This window comes from Anguilla anguilla, chromosome 5, assembly GCF_013347855.1.
Source record: "Anguilla anguilla isolate fAngAng1 chromosome 5, fAngAng1.pri, whole genome shotgun sequence".
Lineage (NCBI taxonomy): Eukaryota > Metazoa > Chordata > Actinopteri > Anguilliformes > Anguillidae > Anguilla > Anguilla anguilla.
In genome coordinates this window covers 52,617,544-52,634,624 of record NC_049205.1, presented here as the reverse complement: position 1 = coordinate 52,634,624, position 17,081 = coordinate 52,617,544, and the positions used below count along the sequence as shown (strand labels likewise).

The 17,081-nt window shown below is 49.3% G+C and overlaps 1 protein-coding gene across 18 annotated transcripts in view; it reads right to left on the bottom strand.

Moving 5' to 3' along the window:
• Positions 1-17,081, bottom strand: part of LOC118228401 (pleckstrin homology domain-containing family A member 7-like) — a 108,708-nt gene that overhangs the window by 30,229 nt on the left and 61,398 nt on the right. For 14 of the 18 annotated variants that reach the window (XM_035419907.1, XM_035419905.1, XM_035419901.1 and 11 more), the window contains 4 exons: positions 10,919-11,045; positions 8,432-8,536; positions 7,096-7,168; positions 6,137-6,237 (listed from right to left, as the gene is read on the bottom strand). In XM_035419907.1, the coding sequence (XP_035275798.1) occupies positions 6,137-6,237; positions 7,096-7,168; positions 8,432-8,536; positions 10,919-11,045 (406 nt within the window). The remainder of the gene's footprint in view (positions 1-6,136; positions 6,238-7,095; positions 7,169-8,431; positions 8,537-10,918; positions 11,046-17,081) is intronic. The other 4 variants (XM_035419908.1, XM_035419906.1, XM_035419904.1 and 1 more) reach the window with 1 other exon arrangement.

The following is a 17,081-nucleotide window of genomic DNA, read 5'->3' as shown; positions in this document are numbered from 1 at the left end:
AACGTGCTAACAGCACCACTGGGAAGAACACCGAAAGAAAGCCCAAATTCTCCAAAAAAGAGCCCCAGATGGGGTTTGCCGGAGTTCCAGCACGTGGATGTACTCCATAAACTGTTAGTGAATAACGACTGTGCCAGTACCCACTGTGGGTGAGAGCCCCACAGGGTGGACCATAACTGGCCCCAGTGTCAATCAGGGAGGGGGAGTAACAGACAGGGAGGTGTAGAGTGTCAGTCAGGGAGGGAGGGTGTCAGTTAGGGAGGGAAGAGTTTCAGTCAGGGAGGAGGAGTGTCAGTCAGGGAGGAGGAGTTTCAGTCAGGGAGGGGGGAGGGTCAGTCAGGGAGGGAGAGATTCAGTCAGGGAGGAGGAGTTTCAGTCAGGGAGGGGGGAGGGTCAGTCAGGGAGGGAGAGATTCAGTCAGGGAGGAGGAGAGTTCCAGTCAGCCAGCGGTTGGCTGGTTGCCTTCAGTCTATCTGCCCTTGCTGTGTATAACTGCACATCCCCAGTGTGAAGACCGCAGAGCTGCAGTGGTGCTCTGCAGGGAAACAGAAGCAGTGGCTGGACGAGTGCATTTCAGAGGACAGAGTGTGCTCTACTGCACCCACCTGATCTGACAGAGGATTCTGCAGCTAAAAGACGTGATTCACTTTAGAGAAAGTTAAATTACTGTAATATGATCATTGATTATTTCACCGATCCTTTTGATGCGCTGGTCATTCAAACGATCGATCACAAATGCCATATTCGGAGGTAACCGATAACTACCTTTCTCTGATTGCACCACGGCTGACAATATAAAACGGCAGGAATTGGCTTTTTAATGCGGTCATCATAATACCATCAGCAGGCCTTCCCTACGCACCACTGAAACGAAGAGCAGCTCTGGGTTTCGGTCCGCGTAGCCAGTATGGCACGGTGATTTCCCCGCACACACATTCAAGGATCACTAAAGCACATGCTTCTATTAAGACTAGTGTCATAATAAACGCATATGCATATACCCCAGTGGCTTTTACCAGAGAGCCACTCAAATACCCAGCTAATATGCTGGATGGTAAACTATTGACATTTCAGAGAACAGCCCTAGGTGCCCATTAAAGTGAGAACAATGAATTCTCCAGGAAGCGTAATGATGAAAACTGATGAATAATAAAGCTGCTGATGCAATTGCCTCAAGCTTATTTTAGACTGTAAAAGATGAAACATCTATGGTATCTTGCAGGATAATCGAGCTGAAAAACAGATGTTTTCTTCCAAGTTAATCAAGCTGAAACATCTATGGTTTCCCTTTGAATAATCTGACAAACAGATCTCTGATTTCTGATCAATCATGTGAGTTTCCATTTACTCCTGCATTGGAGGTAAACAGGCATTTCAGTGTCAGAAACCCAATGTACCATAATTACCAAAGCTTACTTCCAGAAAGAATCAAAGAAAACCAGAAAATCTGAATGATTGTTTACTGAAGCAAACATAGTACACTACAAATCCAACACACCCCCTTCAGCACAGGGCAGTTCTGAATGCTCTATGAGCTCCCATGTCTCACTCACACACCCACACACACAGACACAAACACACACACACACCCACACACACAGACACACACACACACACACACACAGACACAAACACACACACACACCCACACACACAGAGACAAACACACACACACACACACACACACACACACACACATACACACGCACATCCATCCAGAATGCAAATAAAACCGTTCGGAATTTGAAGTCTTTCTTTTAAGCTTCTTACCTCATTCCTGTGCTTGGGAAGGTCAGGGCAGTTTGCTCTGCAGTGAAACGAGCCTCAACCCCCTCCACCCAATCCCCCCCTAAACCCCACCCAAAAAACTGTCCCCCATTTCAGAGGCTGTCCCAGTCCATTTGGGGGTTGGGGGTGGGAGGGTTGATGAGGACAGCCTGCAGCTTAACCAGAGTGCAGCTCAGCACTTTTTCACTGCCCCACCACACCCAAACATTCTACTCTCTCTGTACCTCTCTAATGTTCACCCAAACCACAGCTCCACTTTTCTACCCTCAGTGTGCCACCCAACCCACCATTCTACAGCCTCTCTCGCTCTCTCTTCCTCTCTCTCTCTTCCTCCCCCCCTCTCTCTCTCTCTCTCTATTATTCTCTCGCTCGGATGTTCTGATGTCCCACCCACTCCTCCATTCAGCTCTCTCTGTACATCCCTTAATGTTCCACCCAATTTACTGTTCAGCTCTGTACTCCTCTAATGTAACACCCGAGCCATTATTCTACTGTCTGCGAGCACACTACCGCCTCCTCCATCCTCCATCAGCCCAGCCCCAGTACCAGCGCACCACTTCCCACAGTGACCTCACTGCCAGGCAACTGAAAAATGGGACAAGTGCCAGTCAACCGGAAAAGACCTACATACTTATTCTGGAATTTGAAAGGAGGCTTGGGTAACCTCCAACTGTACAGACAGGTAGAAAATCCGTATGTTATTCATCAGCGGTGTGGAACGGAGTGAACCCATGTCTGCGGTGCTTCGTGAGCACAGCCAGCCCGCGCGCTGTGCTGTATCAGTGATGGAGTAGAGCCTGACCCTATGCCTCCGTGCGCATAATGCCTGTTTTGACAGGGCAATGTCTGCCTAATCCCGTGCCCTGGTTCCAGCGTGATCTCGGCTACGTTCCCAGGAAACTGCTGATCAGTGCATCTGAGCCCCCACACACAGACGACCATGAGTGTGCAGCTCCACACACACACGCACACACACACACACGCATGTGCACATGCACGCACACAAACGCAGAACAGTGTGCAGATACACACTGTATAAATACACACGCATGCATGCACGCACGCATGCACACACACACACACACAAATGCAGAGCAAGGTGTGCAGCTACACACATGTACACACACACACACACGCACTTATGAACTTACACACATACACATACTGGCATGTGTCCGACCGAGAGCGTACAGCTATGTACAGGCATGCAAACACTTGTCTACTGCCAAATCCCTGAGCCCTTCCCATACTAAACATCCCTGGACACTCTCAGTATAGGAGGAACTAATCTCTCATCAGCAAGATATTAATCTATCCAGTATCTTTACAGTCAGGAAAGAACCCATCTACTTAGCACTCTTACACACTGCCAAAAAGCAGCTAGATCTGCTGAGTGCCCACTACATTGTGCTGATAATGTATTGAATGAGGAAATTAAATGAATGAATAAAAGCAGTTAATACCAAAAGCAGTATACTTTCTGTGGAAGTTCCAAACAGAGGTTTAAACTTTGAGCATACTACATGTACTTTTTCTTTTGTGTGTTTGTTTTGGAATAATTTAAAACATAAATCAGGATTTTAACCCTTCAAGGTGTAAGATCAAATCCTTTTGATTGTTCTTAACAGAAAATTCTAATGCTGAAGAAACAGTCACTACTGGTAATTGAAAGCAATGGGGTTCTAGAACACAGGCTCAGAATAAAAAAAACATTCCAAAACAACCTTCTCTACCAAGGGTTAATATAGAGGAAGCAACGCAGGCCAGTATAATGAATGGAAGGAAATACCTATTCATGCATGAAGGTGCCTGAGTGTTGCTAGGAGCACTCTCCCCCGCAGCGCACCAGAGTGCCACGCCCCCCACGGGTCAGAGGGCGCAAACCAAACCCACCAATAGGAACGAGAGAAAGACAGAGAGTTGAGCAAAGGGAGGGGAATGAAGGAAGGGCCAGCGACTCCTGGAGGGGCTCAGCGTCCCCGCGTGGGCACGTGAAACGCCACGGACAGGCTTCGGACATCCTCGCCCAACGAACCGGCGGGAAAAGCTCAGACACAAAGCCACAGCAGCGAACGGCACACCAGGACGACACACCGCGGCACGTTACCATGGAGAGGTCTGAGAGCCGGACGGGGAGACATTAAGGGTTTGGCAGCTGGGCATACTGAGGGACATCTGTGTGCTGATTTTCTCATTCGAGTTTAATCAGTGACTCAGAACAATTCAGGGGTTCTGCACCGCATTACAGCAAAGAAAGCCGCTCTTCAGTGAAACTCCTTTAAAATACTGCAGCTCTGGTACTGAGCCAAGAGATGCAGCTCTGAGACTGAGCCTAGAGATGCAGCTCTGAGACTGAGCCCAGAGATGCAGCACCGAGACTGAGCCCAGAGATGCAGCTCTGAGACTGAGCCCAGAGATGCAGCACTGAGACTGAGCCCAGAGATGCAGCACTGAGACTGAGCCCAGAGATGCAGCACTGAGACTGAGCCCAGAGATGCAGCTCTGAGACTGAGCCCAGTGGCGCAGCTCTGAGACTGAGCTCATGGATGCAGCACTGAGACTGAGCCCAGAGATGCAGCTCTGAGACTGAGCCCAGAGATGCAGCACTGAGACTGAGCCCAGAGATGCAGCACTGAGACTGAGCTCATGGATGCAGCACTGAGACTGAGCCCAGAGATGCAGCTCAGAGACTGAGCCCAGAAATGCAGCACTGAGACTGAGCCCTGAGACGCAGCTCAGAGACTGAGCCCTGAGATGTAGCTCTGAGACTGAGCCCAGTGATGCAGCTCTGAGACTGAGCCCAGAGATTCAGTTCAAATGGAGTTCAGAGATGCAGCTCTGTGACAGAATCTTCAGTCAGAGTCCAGAGATTTAGCTATAAGACTCAGCCCAGTTACGCAGCTGAGGTTGAGCTCACACTGGCCCCTTTTCACCTGAGCTTCAGAAGGTAGTAGTATTTACTGGCTCTAATTCAATATCGGCCTCCAAATGTGTTTAGCTGTTGGGTGCCTGAGGTTACATGGACTTGTCTGATCCAGCTGATAGATCACAGAGCTGGACTGTGGGGCCCCTAACCTCTGAATGACACACACAGTGGGGTCGGGCAGGGCGGAGAGGGCGGGGCAGGGTGCTGAGGGCCGGGCAGGGAGGTGCGAGGCGGGGCAAGGCAGGGCATGGCAGGGCAAGGTGGGCTCTTAGAAAAAGGGCTGGATGTAAAATTAATTTCCGCAGTGGCACTACCGTCATACGGATATAATATGGTGAAATTTCAGAGGGGAAATATGGAAGCCAGCCAGTGGCATACTCACTGCGGAGGACATGAGGATATTGTACTGAAGCTGTCTTAAAGATAAGCTTCAGGAATCCTGAATCTAATAAATTCTCCCAGAGAAGACACATCAGTCTTACATGGCACTTAAGGTAGAGCAGGCAATACAAAACCCTCCTGATCAGGCCAGCTCACACACGATCAGCGACTGGGTCACATGATCAAGCACTTGGAGCTCACAGAGCACCCGCTCAGTGATGTGGAGCAAGGTGCGGCAGGATTACAGAACTAGGACTTGCAGCATGGGGGAGGATAACTCAGTAACACAGACAAACACAGGCAAACACAGGCAAACGCAGACAAACGCAGGCAAACGCAGACAAACGCAGACAAACACAAACACAGACACACAGACAAAAAGCCACCCTAGGAGCCATTTGCCTTCCTTACAGACAGTATCATTTTAACCAGCTGTTCACATTACTTTGGATATTGCAGTGATCGCAGGGTCAAACCTCAAAACAGGGCGAATGTGTGCTACTGCAGCACCGCTCTGTTTCACTCTGAGCGGTAAGACCAGTCACGTTTTTACAGAACCTTCACTCAGAGGCATTATTACATGAGGATTCTCTCTGCTGCCAGTGGCAGGTCTTGTGAAGCCTGTGTAATGCACCTCTGTGAACGCACTACATCCTGTGATGTCAGAGTGATGGTATTCCCTCTATGAAAGCGCACTACATCCTGTGATGTCAGAGTGATGGTATTCCCTCTATGAGAGCGCACTACATCCTGTGATGTCAGAGTGATGGTATTCCCTCTATGAGAGCGCACTACATCCTGTGATGTCAGAACGCAGACGTCAGTGTCAGTTTAATGGTGCAAACGTGCTTTGCTCATTGGTACACTGTGTCCTGTGAACATGTATTTCCTGTGCATATCCTCTGCAGTATACCGTGTGCATTGCTATTTAAAACCTGGTGAGTGCTGTAGCTGTTTGTTCAGGTGAAACTGAGTGGCCTAACTGAGTGGCCATTGCTGCCGTATCTGTGTGTGGTGAACTCTGTCGGCGGCAGGCCTTACCTTGAAGGCGTACTTGCGGCTGATGTGGTCGTCGGGCTCCACCGGAGAGATCACGTAGCTGGGCAGGGGAATGCTGCCCAGGACCGCCTCCTCTCGGCTGTCTGTGGACAAGGAAGCGAAGGCGGACCGTTACCCACAATCCCTGACAGGCCACTTCAGCAGCAACCGTCTGGCAGGTCACTGTACTCAAACCCCTCCGACAACCACTTCCTGCCCATATCTGAATCTATGACTCTTAAGTAACTCTACTACATCTCACACGTTTAAAAATAGCACCACTAATATCACTAATCTCTGTATTTGGTGCTGTTTCCTGCAAGGCGATGTGTGAGTGCGCGCGTGCACGTGTATGTGTATGAGTAAGAGAGTGTGAGAGAGAAAGACAGAGAGGGAGAGAGAGGGAGAAGGAACAACGAAAGAGCAGCTGGATTAGAGTACAATTGTTAAAAAAAAACTCAAGGATGTGTGAAGGAGACATTCTCTGCATGGTGTCAGCAGAGCGGTGGACGGTGGGACGGCATCACATGCCAGCTGGTCTGTGACTGGCTCTGACACAAGGGCAGATTACCGCAAGCGCAGGAGGGGAAATTATGGGATGTCTGAGGAGGAGAAGCCAAGGCTGCACACGCCACAACACCACCCCACAGACAGCAGATTACTGACACTGTTCATACATCCGCTCCCTTATCAGAGCCAGAGACACTCCTAACAAAATAGGTACTCACAGAGTTTTAGTGAGTCTGCTTCAGTGTAGCAAGAACATTAGCAGGATAATAACTCACTTTGTGCAAATAGGTATACAGTTCCATAAGATATAAGCGTAAGCATTCTGCCTCCAGTGAAAATAACTGGGAAGCAAACAAAACTGCAAAAAGGCACAATTTCACTCACCCTAAATATAAAAACTATTGATTTTCTACTCACGTCCCTTATGCACTTATTCAGAGCACATGACTCACCTTTGTAATAAAAGAGGCAGTAGTCCGACAACACAAACCACTTGCGTTTCCACAGCCTCATCCCAGAGCTGTCCTGCAACACACACACACACACACACACACAAAAAAACACAAACGCCACAGTCTGATTCGTCACCAGTCACGAGATCTCTTGCAAAACAGATTTTATATCTCAGCGAGACAACCTTGATAAATACAGGATAAAAAAGAAAAAATAAATAATCACACAAAACTATGACTAGAGCCACTGCAACTGAACTAGCCAATGGATACAGTCCATCTTTTTGTGAGAGTTAGCAACTGGTGTTCTGTCAAAGCTGGAACTCTCACTGATTCGAGTCCAGCAATTGAGTCTCAATAACAGCTATTAAGTGTAATTGCACTATATAAACAATCATTAGGCATAACAGAGGGTGACAGGAGATGGCTTTAAGGGTTTACACTCTCAAGTCCCCTGCTTTCTGTGAAAGAGACCATCAGTGCATTTTCACAAAGTTTAACAAATTCACCTTATGTACAGCTGCACCCCAATATGGCCACTGGTGTCTTCCACACCTCCCCTGCTGCAGCCATGACTATCCCCTATTTTTATGATAGACCACCTTGGTCTAATTTCTTTGGGGGCCACTAGGTGATTTAACAAGTTAATTCATTTGTTTTTTGTTCATTTCTGAAGGACAGGTACAATCAAACACCCACACATTGACGGTACCAGGCCAGCAGCCTCAGAGTCTCAACCGGGGACCCCAGCACTCAAACTGCAAGCTGTGATTCTGGTACAGAACTGCACTCTTCCAACCACAGGTATCATAAATGAATCATGCCTGTAAACATTAAATTATTACACAGTGTAATCCGCCCTCGCTCTCTCCCGCGTCTCTCCAGAGCAGAGGCAGTGTTTCTAATGAGACCTCATCATCAGTGACTTCTGGGTGTCCGTCTGTCTGACGCACGCCTGGCTCAGCTAATTATTCACCTGCCTGATGTTGACGGAGCCAGAGCTGACCTGTGGAGCTCATTACCAGCTGGTGCAGAGAGAGGGAGTCGCCACGCCGAGAGGGCACGGCTGTCGGCTAATCACCGCGCTACCTACAGCGACTGACGTGCCACCTGACAGCACCCTGGGAACACCTGAAAGCGATGTGCCACTGCCAAAATCTGACAAAGACCGATAGATGTGTCACAGGGATGGACAGAGAGTAACCGTGACTACCAGTGACCAACACTGTCTAACAGGGAGTGGCAGCGGCTGAGGGAGCGTGACGGGGATTGAGAGCGACTGCGGCGTGTATGTGACAGCGTGTACGACGGCGACAGACAGCGAAGGGGGTCTCACCTGCTTGTAGAGCCATCCCCGCACCACCACGGGCACGTTGCGGTTCCTCTTGACGGCCTGCTCCCGCTTGCCGAAGCTGTGCACCTTGCCGCCGGCTCTGGGGCCCTGGGGCAGGTAAACAGAGCGCCGGCAGCGCGGGCCGCTTATTTATCCACCGCCCGTTAGCGTGCGGCTAGCGCCGGGCAGATGGACCGGGCAGTGACTCACCGGCTGGTGGCACTGCCAGGGCACGCACCCGCCGCCGCCCCCACCGCCCCACCCCAACAGACCACAACTCACTCATGCAAACAGCTGGGGGGAAAACATCCATGAGTCAGGCCCTCGCACTCTTATTATATCGGTGTAAAACATAACAGAAATTTCTAGCGCTACGCTGCCACAAAATTACGTCCCACAATCTTGAATATTTTCACAGTTTGTACATGCCGCTGTGTTTCCACGGAGGAAATGAACACAGAGGTTGAGAACGCATGTCGTCTGGGCTTGCTTACATTTTCTCTTAATTATATTGTGTTATTTCAATAACCCGTATGACCATTTTAAGCTGAATTTAGTCTGACGTACATAAATGGCCTTAAAGACCTTCTATTAGATAGCATGGGTGATTTAAAAGGAACGAACACAACAGATGCCACGCACAACAGGCATTTCAAAAAGCTCATAAGAAACACGCCTTCGCACATATTTCATTATTTTCCTGTATTCTCCGCACCCCACAGAGGAATTATTCAGATAAATACAGTTCAGCTTCATTACATTAAAAGAGTGGGATGGCAGGAGCACATCCAGATTAGTTATGATCTCATAACACCGGGATCATTATAAGCCATTTCCCTGAACAAACACCGATGCCCATCTACAGCTGGCAGATATAACATGCTAATTCCGTGATTTATTATGAACAAAGCACGCATATTACTTGGAAAATCTACAAATTGGATGGTGGGCTGCATCACTGACATCTGCGGATGGCAATAAACTTGCATGCAGTGAGAAAGAGCGGGAGATTGGGACCGTCAGTGTCTCTGGCCTCTTCACCCTGGTAAAAATATCCAATCAGCTCTCTACCACAGGGGGGGGGGGTCACAGGGAGACCGGCCATTTATAGATGGACACCAATTATTTTAAACTTTCATTTACACGATTGGATTTCGTTATTTGTAATATGTCTCTGCGATTAAGCCAAAAACAACTTGTGGTTCACCAAGGGACCCCCCCCCCTCACTCCACCCTTTCTAAATCTGTAGTAAGTAGCTACATTTGGAGCCAAAATGGTGGATTTGTTTTATTGGGTCCTGTGGGAAGATTTCATCATAGATTACATATTTTAATAAAGCTGGGAGCTGGCTCCTATCCTTGGGATGTAAAATGGAGCCCTCTTTACTTCCACCCAGGCTGTAGTGAAATGCAGCAGTGTCAAATGGCTACAAATGGCATCGAATGACTGATGTGCGTTCATCTGTGACGTCGTTTCTAATCAAGCAAGGGGACAACTGTTGATAGGGCAGGCATATGGCATTTCTAAGGGACGTGAAGCAATCTTGTTTTTCGAGGGGGAGTCATATGATGCTGACGCTGTGGTATCGGGCACAACGACGCCCTTGCGCGTCGCCCAGTGCTAACCCCACCCCCACCCCGGAGCCACTGCTTTCACTGCCTTGCCCAGCCGCGTTGCCTGGTGATGAGGGTGCTCTAATTGAGATAACTTATGTGTGAAAGGCTGTCCAAAAGCCTGCCAAAACCAGAGGCTGATAAACCAGTCCAATCAGCATGCAGTAGGTGCTTCTGTCTAGTGGTAAACCAGGCCAATCAGCACACAGTAGGTGCTCCTGGATAGTGGTAACCCAGTCCAATCAGCACGCAGAATGTGCTCCTGTCTACTGGGAATCAATGGGCCTCACTGCAGGGAGGAGTGGTCTATGTATGCTTATATCATATACCGTAAATGCACAGGTGTTGCCCGAAGGCAACCTCTTGCAAATATGGAGCCCCTATCATGACCCACTCCTGCACCAGTCAGTCAGGCGCCTCCACTTACATCCAGGCCAAGGGGAATTATGGGAAAGGGTGTCAGGGGCCCCCGGGGAGAGTGAGAGCTGGTGGGGTGGAGCAGGGGCAGTAAATCTCTCTTAAAGATAGGATGAGTATCGCATGCATTTACATTCTGCAGTGGGGGGGCCATGGCCCTCACCAAACTGGACAGGGGACAAGAGGGCAGAGATGGGACGGGACCTTGCTGAAATATGCCCCCCTTGAACCAGACCACCCGCCACTACAGCTCACAGCCTGGCTCAAGAGTTAAAGCCGGCCTGAAAATGGGCTACTGCCTTATCTCACTGCTTTAGGAATGAGAGGCAGCTTTCAATTCACTTTGACAGGTCCAAAAAAAATCCATCAAACTCACTCAGCACCTAAAATGGCACCCAGGTTGTTGGGTTGGAAAGTGCTTGTTTTCCATCTCCTAGCTTTCCAGCTTAGGAACTTTACCTGAACTTCTCTGACCTTCGGCGCCGGGGCGGTGTCCACCGTCGATGAGGTCACGGCGGTGGAGGACTCGCTGACCATGCTGGGGGGCCTGGGGTCGGGGTGTGGCCTGGACATGCAGGAGTTCGGCCTGCAGGAGGAACCGCAGCGACGGGAAGTCACAAACAGAGTCCGAGGCTGCGTTTCCCTGGCGACGACCCCCGCCCACCATCCAACAAAAGGCACGCAATGTACGCTGCACTTTAGAAAGACCAACAATAAGCTGCAGAACTCAAAGGTCCGCTCCTAGCACACGTCCCAAGACACAGCTGTAAACACATGGCAGCACGCTTACGGGGATCACTGGAGGCTTAGATTCTGCCCCCTTTTTTTCCAAAATCAATTTCAAAGCCTGATTTTAGCATTCCTGTCCGTTCAGATTGCACAATACAGTCACAGGCACATTCTCTGCGGATTTAGGACAGCGCGAATAAACACAATCAGCTTCAAAACCGCTCTCCCTGCCAGCCACCATTTCACGCCATTCAGTCCATTAGCCAAATATAACATTTGCTCACAACATTGACTCGCAACCAAATGCAAAATTTTGGGGGGTTTTTGCTTTGCAAACACAGATTAGCTGGTCCACTCTAAAATCAGAAAGGGACAAATGTTGACTGAATCCAGGACTTGGTATCAGTCAGCCCAATGGTAGAACCCAATCTACCCCTCTGGACATTGACAGTGTTCATGGAGCAGCTGTAACAGACAGTGACAGATGAGCTCTACTCTCCCCTGGATCAGATATCAGCCGATACACCCGCTCAGACCCTCCCTGTAGAGCAGAACGCACGCTGGTGTGGGAGGGGTTCCCAAATGAAGACTTGGTGTGAAAAGCACATGTATGGATAATGTGCAGCAGCATTTTACTATGCTTCTTTTCTCCACATATGTTATTCTTATATAGTGTTCAGTTAGTGCAGTAGCCTATACATCTCATTGGCTGACACGTTCATCTAAAAAAAAATCTGAAGTAACCTGTGAAGATCATGTAGGTGGAAGTGTTTTTTTGTTTTTTTGTTACCAATATTTAGCCTCAGTTTTTGACAATACTGTGTGTTTCTTTGTGATAAATTGCTGGGAGTTTAAAATAAATTGTATGTTTCACGAGTGCTAATTATTACACCCCTGCTGTCACTTCTGCAGTTTGTGGCATCCTTCACTGCCGCAGTCTCTACTTATTTCTCTCCATTTTTCTGTGTCCGTGAACAACTTTATACTTGCTTATGGACAGGGGTGAGCCAGATCTGGAATTCCAAGCCAGAGTCAAATGATGTATTTGGCTGGAAAAGATCTCAGCTAAACTGCAATTGGCATTTGATAAAAATGCCACATCACTGCAAACAAAATGCCTTCTAAGGTTCTAAGGGACACAGGCAGACAGAGACAAAAGTGTTGTGTGTTTAACCCTCAATTAAAGGGCTAAACACACAACAGGCAGCAAGGATCCCTAAGACACAGACTACAGTCAAACTCAGGCTGCTCCACCCTCCCACGGAAGTCTTTCAGGGGTGCAGTCAGAAAAAAAAAACATTTGTATTTAACTATGATTCCCAATTCAGTTTATGGGCCAGTTTTTTTCCCTTTACAAACATAGCATCCCAAGTTCAGCGACCGCAAAAGCTGGCTTAATTGCTTATGTTCACACTGAAAAAAGTGCATTTAATTGAAATTCAAAGTTAAGGATGAATATGGATTTAATCCAGGACAGAAACAAAACTGTGACACACTCATCTGAATACACGGGCTTAGAAACATTAACGTCTGTACGGGCTCCGGACACAAACACACACACACACACACACACACACACACATAGACAAAGACATGCACACACTCACACATGCATGCACACAAACACACATAGACACACAGGTGCATACACATAGAGACAGAGACAGAGACACACACACACACACACACACACATAGACATGCACACATGCCCACACTCACACATGCATGCACACAAACACACACAGGTGCTTACACACAGAGACAGAGACAGAGACACACACACACACACACACACACACAGATCTCCCCTCCCACCCAGCCAGGCTGCAGGAGCTGCAGTAGAGGGGGGGGGGGGGGGGGGGGGGCTGAAGGTTTACTGCAGTGTTCCTCAAACAGCGCCAATGCAGCGCTACCACAGCAGGACTGCAGCATAGAGCCAGACTCTGCAATATTTCTGCCTGACAAACTGCAGCAGCACTCACTTTTCTGCTGTGCTATCCATCTCCCCAGTTCCAAAGTCTCCGCATGACTCAACCTCTACAGACCTTACAGACAAAGCCTCTGTATGACTCAACCTCCACAGACCTTACAGACAAAGCCTCTGCATGACTCAACCGCTACAGACCTTACAGACAAAGCCTCTGAATGACTCAACCTCCACAGACCTTACAGACAAAGCCTCTGAATGACTCAACCTCTACAGACCTTACAGACAAAGCCTCTGCATGACTCAACCTCCACAGACCTTACAGACAAAGCCTCTGCATGACTCAACCTCCACAGACCTTACAGACAAAGCCTCTGAATGACTCAACCTCTACAGACCTTACAGACAAAACCTCTGAATGACTCAACCTCTACAGACCTTACAGACAAAGCCTCTGTATGACTCAACCTCCACAGACCTTACAGACAAAGCCTCTGCATGACTCAACCTCTACAGACCTTACAGACAAAGCCTCTGAATGACTCAACCTCCACAGACCTTACAGACAAAGCCTCTGAATGACTCAACCTCTACAGACCTTACAGACAAAACCTCCCCCAACTGCTGCCCTTCACACCCGACACGACGCCCGGCTCGGTGGTACTATGTGGGCCCTGACAGGTCCCTGCCCATTAATCACATGCCACACAGGGGCCTGGCAGATACTGTCCCTGCCCAGGGAAAGGAATGCAAGCTAGCAGAGGAATGCTGGGATGCTACAGCACGTCACACCTCACAGTGCTGAAAGGCCAAGGCCCCTGGAGGCAGCCGGCTGGGGTAGGGGTCAGGGGCAGACCTGGGGTAGTTTGAGGTGTAGGGACTATTTCTGGTGCATGGAATAGTTTGGGGGAGTGTGTATGTGTGTGTGTGTGGGGGGGGGGGGGGTGTCTGGAGGTATTCTGTATAGCGGCCAGAGTGAAAAATCCTCGGGCGTCCACACAGAAATCACCGGCTCGCCGGATCACCGGCACTCCTACGGCTGTCTGACAGGCAGGGAAAAGGCCACAGCCTGTGAGTCACTTTCCTCAGAGCAGCGGAGGTGGTGCAGGACTCAGATCTGCTTTAATGTGAAAGATGCACTCCTGAATACAGCACCTTCCACACCACCGCCAGAGCCCTTTCACTGCCTGGCTGGCCAATGAGAATGTGTCCTTTTCTTTATTTACAGAGTCCAGCGCCATTTCTTCAAGTCTTTGGACACGGTGTGCTGGCACAGTTAGGGATCTGGACCTTGTGTGTACTGCTGGCAGCTAGGGACTGTGCTAATTCACAGGGCTGACCCTCACACAGACACAAGCATGTTTAAGCAAACCCAGTGAATACAGACAGGGACTAAAACTAACCAAACCCGCCCAGACCCGCTCAGAAACACACAGCAAAACGGCCAGCCAATCAGGGACATATGATAAAGCCCACAGCCAATCAGGGAATAGGAATCATACCATAAATTCAGCAGCCAATCGGAGACGTAAAGGAGAGACGGTGAGATTGTCTGAAGTAGGCTCAACAAATAACCCAGCTGTAGAGATGTGGTTGGGAGCACCAGTCCCAGCCCTAGCAACAGCGAGGCAGCCTCCACCTGAAGCTGTTAAGGTGCCGCCGCCAGAGATGTGACCGCGTGCGCAGCAAATTAAAACCGGGTCCTTCACCTGAGCCGCTCTCCCAGGCTGCACCACTCCTGCTTCCTGGAGAGGCCTGTACCGAAAACAGGCCCCCTGCCATTCACCGAAATACCAACACCCCCCCATTTCAGATCAAACCTGCAATTCAGGCAGCGTTAAGTACCACTTGACGATCCCCGCAGCTCATTTTCAATGCACTGCATTTACTGGCAATCCCACGATGCCATCCCATAATCGCAAATTCCACCTTAAGCCTGGGTGCTCTCATTATAAATGTCTGCTTCGCTTCAAGGGTGGACCAGATACATTCTTCACACTGGTTAATTTGGGAATGATGTAAATGAAAAATACAGTACACTCTCTCTCTCTCTCTCTCACACACACGCACACGCACGTGTGCAGGCACGTACGCAGGGGAGGGGGGGGTTTATATCTACTTGGGTAAATCTAGTGAGCGGGTTTAAAAAAGGAGGGGGTCATGAAACTACATGCAGGCATTTAGCAGACCCTCTTATGCAGAGCAATTCTTTCTTTTTTATTTTATTTTATATTGTACAAAGTTGGCACACAACAGCAGGGCACCAGCTCAAAAAAGTGGATTTTTTGTTATATTTTTTATAGAGACACTAGTGTTTTCACTGCATATATTTTTCAGCCCTTCGAGAGGAACCGGCACAATAAAAGCCCTGGCACTCAAGAGCCACTGCAGTAGAGCCCTTAGTTTTAGGGGTTCTGGGACTGTCTGATGCGTCTCATAGCCTACCCTCATATTACATACACACACACACTGTATACACAAACACACACACACACACTGTATACACAAACACACACACACACACTGTATACACAAACACACACACACACATGCACAAACGCACAAACGCACATCCACACACACACACACACACACACACACACAAACACACATCCACACACACACATACGCACGCACGCACATTCACACACACACGCACACAGACACACACACACACACACACACACACACAGACACACACACACGCAGACGAGCTGTGCGCTCTAAATCTCGGCGCTGGACGGCGAGACCTTTCGGGGTTTGTAACCGTAGCCGTCCTAACGACAGGCCGCTCTCTGTGACACGGGGCCACCGGCACTCTGTGACCCCCACGGTCAGCCTCGGGGTCCCCGGGGCCAAATTGCGCCGCCCCGACCTCTGAACTTTCCGCTAACAAGCATTTACAAACCATCGCTATGGAGATAACGCGAGACGGATTCCCCAAAGCACGAACCGGAGAGCGTTTAAAAGGCAATTACGAGGTTCAATAAAAATAACTGGCTCTCTGAACGTAAAGGGCTAATGTAGTTTTCACACGTGCCCTTAATCGACTCCCTGGGAGAAGGTGAAGACGCTCCGCTGGCTGGCCTAGGCCTCCAGCAGCCACAGGAGGGGAGATTCACCCCCGCAGAATCTGTGGCTCTGCCTTCTAAAGACGCACGTCATTCTCACACAAACAGCCCATCAACTTGACAAATGCTGCTGTCTGTTGCTCCTAAAACATATTCAAAGTATAATGATTGCTGTGCAATCTGTGGGCACCAAAGAGACTTGTTGCCAGCAGTAGAGTAGACACTCAGACATCAGTGACTCAGAAATTGGACAGAAGTACCAATCACCAGGGCCCTAGACTTCAAGAACAGAGACTCTGCTGTAGGAAATCTGTGTAGACTGATTCAGTAATGTATGCAGCTAACTCCTGCAAGAACTTTCACAAACCCTCTGCAAACAGCCCTTACTGCTGTTTTCATGATCATACATACTTCGCTGTAAATGAGCCACCCACACACACTGAAGCAAAACAGACACACAGACACACACAGACACACACAGACACAGACACACACACACACACATACGCACGCACACACACACACACACACACACACACACACACACACACACACATATACACACGTATGCGCACACACACAAACATCTTTTACAATCTCCCCACCATAGGCTGGTCCCTGAGGAGCAGACACCGCTTCTTTTTCTCCCAGCCCTGCAGCAGTGCATGCTGGGACAGCGGAGTGAGGAGGCCTGAGCTGCAGCACTAAAACAGCCCGCGGCAGCGTCTGCATTGTTCTCCCGCCAAACTAGACGGCCTGTGATTACTGTTTTTTCCTGCGAGCTCTGGAGCGGGGGGCCACCACACACGGGACGTCCGCGGCCCTTGGCCTGGGGCAGGACAGCAAAACAGGGGGAACAATGGAAGCGGGGTCCAGCGGGAACCTCCGCTCTG